Raw genomic sequence first — 6,452 nt, 5'->3', positions numbered from 1 at the left:
CGGGCGAGTGTAGCCAATGGGTCTCAAACCCTCAGTGAATTTTGGACTTCCCCTGCATTTGAAAACAAACTCCAGTGGATTGAGAGGATGAGACCAAGAGTGAGTCCAATGGTCAAGAAGGTGGTTTCTGCACATGCTGTAGAGGGAGGTGAGGGGGAAATGGGGCTCATCAACCTGGAAGGTAGACCACCTAGGAGAAGGAATACTCTGATCCTAAACCTGTGGCGCCTTCCAGGATAGCTTTAAGAGAACAAAACCCTACATAAATCTGGAGTGGAGTCCCTAAGATGGTTGGGCGGCACCTTGTATGTCTTCTTTCAGCAACTCCTGCAGCTAAGTTGGTGCCAAACGTGTTGCTCTGCTTTCGCTTGGACCACATCAGTGAGGCCAAAAGGGGAGTCTTGTCTTGGCAGCCCAGGACCTCCATACATCCTTCCCAGGCTTGCACTCTGAAGAGATCACTGCTTCGGTGCTGCTGACACAGCAGTTTGGCTTCACCCCCGGAGGCACACTCTAGACAGACAGGTGTCAACAGCAACCAGTTGCATGGACATTGGTTGCAAAGTTCTACTTCAAATGTGGATCCAATGGGTTGGTTCACCATAGGATCTTTCCAAAAACCCGTACAGCACTGGGTGCCAAACTCAGAGAAAGTTGTTGAAGGCTGTAAAGTATTGGCTGTAGAGAGAAAGTACCCTGGGCACCAGAAGCACAATGCATAGAGGCTTTCTATAGTGGACACTAGGACACCACCAAGTGGGTATATTGTTATACTCCCATTCAACTGAAGGCAGAAATAATTTCATCACTCCTAGAGGTTTCTGTGTTGTCCCTCCTCTTGAGTCATTGAGTCATCATTATATTGGAATTAAGGCTCAAGTAGCTCCACTAACGTTCCACATAAGTGAGAACATACATTCCTTCAGGGATATCTCCCACTTCCACAGGGAAGAGGTGACCCTCTTTGTGTTTTCTCATCCATTTGCTATCGGGATATCTCCAAGACAGGGAGGACAGTTCTCCAGAAAAATATGAAATATCATAGTGTTAACTAGCTCTAATTCATCTACACTTTCTTTTCTTGGTCATGCTTCACTGAAGCATAATAGCATTCAACCATCATTAAATAATACTGGTAGGAGAATCCAAGGGACCACTGACTTCTCTAACCACTACTCCAGGCATAGGCAAACTCGGCCCTCCAGATGTTTTGGGACTACAACTCCCATCATCCCTAGCTAACAGGACCAGTGGTCAGGGATGATGAAAATTATAGTCTCAAAACACCTGAAGGGCCGAGTTTGCCTATGCCTGCACTATTTTATCTACTCACCAGCCAGGGAATGGATATGACAATGTGAAGACTGAATTTGCATTGGCCACCACCGTCCCGCTGTCTGCGCTGAAAAAAGCTTGCCACCAACTTATCTTGGCTTACTTTTGTTGCTGAGTTGCTGTTGCCAAACGGAAAGAAAATTAAATGTAGTGACATGGCCACCTACTGTTTTGCAGAGCGTGAGTACACAGACAGATGATGATCTCAGCAGAAAGACTGGAAGAGTAAGATTAAAGCAACCCATCTCTTGTCTGAGGCAGTGTGCTGAGTGGGCAAGAGTATTGTCTAAGGAAGCAGAAAATGTATACAAACCACAATCCTAACACAGTCATTCTCTCTCTTAGCTCCAACCTAGTCAATGTTGATGTGTTCCAGACACATAAAAACTGTTAGTAGGTAGGGTGGGTTTAGAAAGTTTTGAATGGGAAACTTTGGAAGCAGTAGGATAAATGAAGCAACACAAGGTGAGAGACCAGATCTGGCCTGGCTCACCCTGCTGATTTTGCTCCTTCCACAGACACCAAGCACAACATTGTTTTCAGCTTCTTTGATACATGTGGCATTTTCACATTTATTTACAAATGGTGTTGGCATTAGCCAGCCTTTCTCGACCTTGGGTCCCCAGATGTTGTTGGACTACAACTCCCATCATCCCTAGCTAGCAAGACAAGTGGTCAGGGGTTATGGGAGTTGTAGTCCAATAACGTCTGGGGACCCAAGGTTGAGAAAGGCTGATTAGGCAGTATCCAGCTCTGCTCCTGACATCAGGCAGTCATCTTTACTGTGCTCTTTTTGGTGGCTGCTACAAATATTTTTTGTTAGAGAAGCCTACCCAGACATGTAGAATGCTGATGGGTTTTTAGCTGCTTGTAGGTTTTAAATTTTGGAATGTTTTAATTGTTTTTAATTAACAATCCTGTGTTTAGCTTTGGACAGCCCCAACCATCAGCTGCTGGAAGGACAAGGAAGAGGGGAAGTAGAGTCTGAATACACTCCTGCTTCCCTGAAAGGTGACCGGTGCCAAGGATGATTGTGTCAACATTATTTTCTGACAGCATGCATGTATACTTAGATTCTGGATGCAGAGATCTAACATGCAGAACCCTTTTGCATCCAGGGAACATGATTTAGCAAGAGGATCTTTGTGCAGAAGGAAATCACATTCTAAAAAGAGAAAATTTCAAAATAAATGAACCTAACTTTGCTCTTCTCAGGAAGAAAAAAACTCTTAAAATGTCAAGCCAAGGTTAGATTCTGCTCACCACCGTCATTGAGATAAGGCTTGCTGGCAGAAATCATTATTCCTCCTTTAGTGGAATATCAACGTTCTATTTCACAATAATTTATGTAGGTTTTGAACTGATTAATACATATTATAAAATATATTACAAGCATGTATGAGATATATTTATAGTTGGCTGCAAGCACAATGTGAAAAAATTAACAAGCAGTTTTCAGATTACACTGAATTATATTTGCATCTGTAATGTAAAATCAGTGCTTCAAAGCATTAATGATTAATAGTTCTGAACTAGTGACAAATGATGTATCTATATAAAGTGGGAAAAGTAAGTGTGTGTGTGTGTGTGTGTGTGTGTGTGTGTGTGTATCTCTATATCTCCTGTGCTGATTAGAGTATGCATACTGGGCTGCATTTGTAAATTCATGCTTGCAGATAGAGATGCATTGATTGGCACTGAATCCAGAACTGAAGACTTGGGACTCTGTTTCTTCTCTCTTGAGAAAGAGCAGCAGCTTAGAGATAACTCACTAATTTAAGGTTGCAAGCCCCTGAAAGCAAAGATTTGGCTCAAATATGCTAATTCCCTTTTTTTAAAAAATAAAAATAAAAATGTATCAATGTCTAGAATATAGCCCAGTCCCATTCTAGTTCCTATAAATCACTTCCTTACTTCTTTCCTCCTGGCTGCCAATGAGTCTTGTTGCTGGTGTCCTATGTATTTACTAAGGAGGCAGTGCATGAGGCCAATTAGGGGCAGTGTGACCAAGGAGGTGACAATGCTGCTGATCATGGAGGGATAAGAATAGTGGGGTAAGGATTGTGAATGGCAGGGGTGGAGGTGGGATTTGACCCAGCCTTGGGTTTTAGATGCAATGGAGAAACTGTGATTTGACAAATCAGGAAGTTTCCTCTAAAGGAAACTTGATAAGAGAAGGGATAAGGGGTAGGGGATGTGCAACTGGTCATACATTTCCAAGTCCAAAAAACCATGGATTGTGGGAATGGGATTACGATGCCTAAACTGGGTGATAGAGATCTCTCAAATACTGAAAATTGTTTCGTAAGAGTCATTCAAAATCTTCTGCTTAAAGAATTAAATTAAAGCCACTTCATAGAATGTATAATATAACTTTTATTCTTTTTTCTAAGCTCTTGGAAAGTTACATAACAACCGTGCTTTAGTTAGGACACCATTTATAGACATTTAAAATGCATCTTTATAAATATTTTACATTTGGTCCATAGAACATTGCAGTTTTCTAAATTATACTGTACTCTCTCTTTTTAAAACAGGCTCTATATATATTTTAGAATATGTATATATTACATATATATTTTTATATAGAGATAAATTTGCTTGGTGTTTAGAGAATAATTAATTATTGCAAAAAGCATATATGATCATATATTCTTTCTTTTTTAAGGGCAAATACTACAAAAAGATACAGCTATTCACAGCTTACACACAGTAGTTCTACGACACTATTTTTGTGCTATATATGATACGTTTGTACAGGATTCTGCTAAAGAGCAAATCTGTCAAACATCTGTCATAATTGTTTTACAATCAAACATTGAATACTGCATTTTTCTTAGAACAACATGGGACTTGGTTACATAAACAATAAAGAGAAAGTCTGAATTTTGTATCTTAAGTCTAATGAAATTCACAGTTATAATGTATATGAAGCAAGTGAAGTATGACATGTTTTCTTTTCTTCCCCCCCCTAAACCCTGAAAATCTACAAGACATTTGGATTTATTTGTGAGTTCATCTATAGATATTCAGCATGTATCATAGATATCTGAATATTTTACAGTTGATCTACTGTATGAAACAGTTTAGAACCTACTAAACAATACTCTTTTTATGAGTTTTTTTATTTGTTAAGTTGAAATATATGTATATATATATTTTCTACAATAATGTGCTTGACATTCTGAGAATAATACCTTATTGCAAGAACATATGTTTGTCACCTTCAGACAAAAACAACAAAAAAACCAACATTCACAGTTAACATGTTGTTCACATAGTAGTTCTACATAAAGTGTGTGCTATCTAACATTGTACGTTGCACAAGGTTTCGCTGAAAAGCATGTTTCATTGCACAGTTCTGTCACAGTCATTTAGAATCAAACATCACATACCACTTTTCTTACGATTCTCACTTTCTGTCTCATAGCTGCCAAACAAGAGTTGCCTTTATGGACTCTTGAGTCTTGCCATTTTCCACCCAGGAAGAAATTCATTAGCTTTAGGTGCCTGTGTGGAAAATGCAAGCGATAGCCTAGAATGGAGCTGTTTATGGCAAGACCGTTCCCTCACTTCTCCATCTTTCCCATGAAAAATACATACCTAAATAAAACCATAAAAATAAAATTCTTTCTTCAAAGTGCTTTATAATATGCTTGCTAGTCAAAAACCTCTATTGTTGATAAGACCTTCAACAGACTGACTAGAGCAGTGCTAATTTTAAAGCCCTAAATTATATTCTGCGGGGAGCATCTCGATGTAGAAGCTATTTGTTTGGTTCTCTATTTGTGGGAAAGTGCTATACCTGCCAATGACACAACTTAAAAGTGAAGCACAACCTGGATTAAATGAAAGATAACGTGTACAGCTTTAAATATGGCAGCCTTTGGGAGGGACTCTTCACAGTTTGAAGTATGTAGTCATATTATCACTTGTGCGGCTGGCTTTTTGTTTTTTGTTTAAAAAACCACCCCAGTACTTTGAAAGATGCCGACATGGAAAATATTCTAAAAGATATATTGCTATAAAATAATACATTAAATGTTGGCATCTCAATAGGTTGGGTTAGGGAGTGGTGCAATTTAGTCTGTACTGTATATCCCAAAATAGCTTGTTAATGGCATTTGTATATGAATGATTCAGTATATTGTAGTATATCAGAAGATTTCCATGAAAATTAGAAAAACCAACTCCAGAATAAAGTTGGTCAACATTTTTAAGGGCAGTATTTTCACTGGTAAATTTTCTTGGTAAAAAATACTTTGCTGGTGAATACAAAACAGCTTTCTGTTTTAACTGTTCTCAGAAATAACAGTCTTGGGATTCAAACAGTATGAAATATATTAATAAAAATCAGCTGCACAAAACTTCAAATTGTTGTGTTAAAAGGTAGATTAAAAATGGCCTACATGTCTTTATAAATTCCCAAAGATATCCAGCTCTTACTGAAAGAGAATAAAAATGTTAACAGTCTATGGATTGCCAGGAAACACAAAACATTGTCAACAACTAAGCCCACAAAATGGTTTGATCATATCCACATTGCTTCCCTTATAGTGGTGATGGTCTTTTGTGCCACTAGAGGTAGGTAATTTTATTCTCAGACATAAATTTGTGGTCATATTCAACCATGTTTCATTTGTGTATGGTTTTTCTTTTCTTTCTTTTTTTGCCCCCCTAAAGGAAGCTTTGTATCATTTCAATGACCCAGACTATATATATGCTTCTTTGTTTGCAGAGTTGCTCTGCTGGGCTTGTTCAGGTCCGTTTTCAGGATGACTAATGTCTTCACTTGGCTGAATCATTACCTGGATTCTCTACAGTAGAGAGAGAGAGAGAGAGAGAGAGAGAAGAGAGAGAGAGAGAGGGAGAGAGAGAATCATTTCATTGTTCTTAATCTGAATGGCTTCCCTTACATTAAATTTATATTCCAGTTCTGTAGTTGTCATTCATGAAAGGTGCAATAGGAAGGAAGAAGGGAAGGAGGCCACAGTTCCTGAACGACTTTCCAATGTATGGTATCAATAATTTTTGGGACAATAACACCATTTTTAGATCAGTAAATAGTAAACTAGCAGTGAATCCTGCCTAATCAAAATGTTTGTCCTATTATCAGT

General features: G+C 38.6%; 1 protein-coding gene across 3 annotated transcripts in view; it reads right to left on the bottom strand.

Moving 5' to 3' along the window:
• Window positions 1-3,691: 3,691 nt before the first annotated feature.
• The window catches only part of SLC6A1 (solute carrier family 6 member 1), an 85,412-nt gene continuing 82,651 nt past the window's right edge, over window positions 3,692-6,452 (bottom strand). For all 3 annotated transcript variants that reach the window (XM_077924828.1, XM_028718881.2, XM_077924829.1), the window contains one exon: window positions 3,692-6,152. In XM_077924828.1, the coding sequence (XP_077780954.1) occupies window positions 6,048-6,152 (105 nt within the window). In that variant the 3' untranslated portion in view covers window positions 3,692-6,047. The remainder of the gene's footprint in view (window positions 6,153-6,452) is intronic.

This window comes from Podarcis muralis, chromosome 2, assembly GCF_964188315.1.
Source record: "Podarcis muralis chromosome 2, rPodMur119.hap1.1, whole genome shotgun sequence".
Classification (NCBI taxonomy): Eukaryota; Metazoa; Chordata; class Lepidosauria; order Squamata; family Lacertidae; genus Podarcis; species Podarcis muralis.
This window is presented reverse-complemented; position numbering and strand designations above follow the sequence as displayed.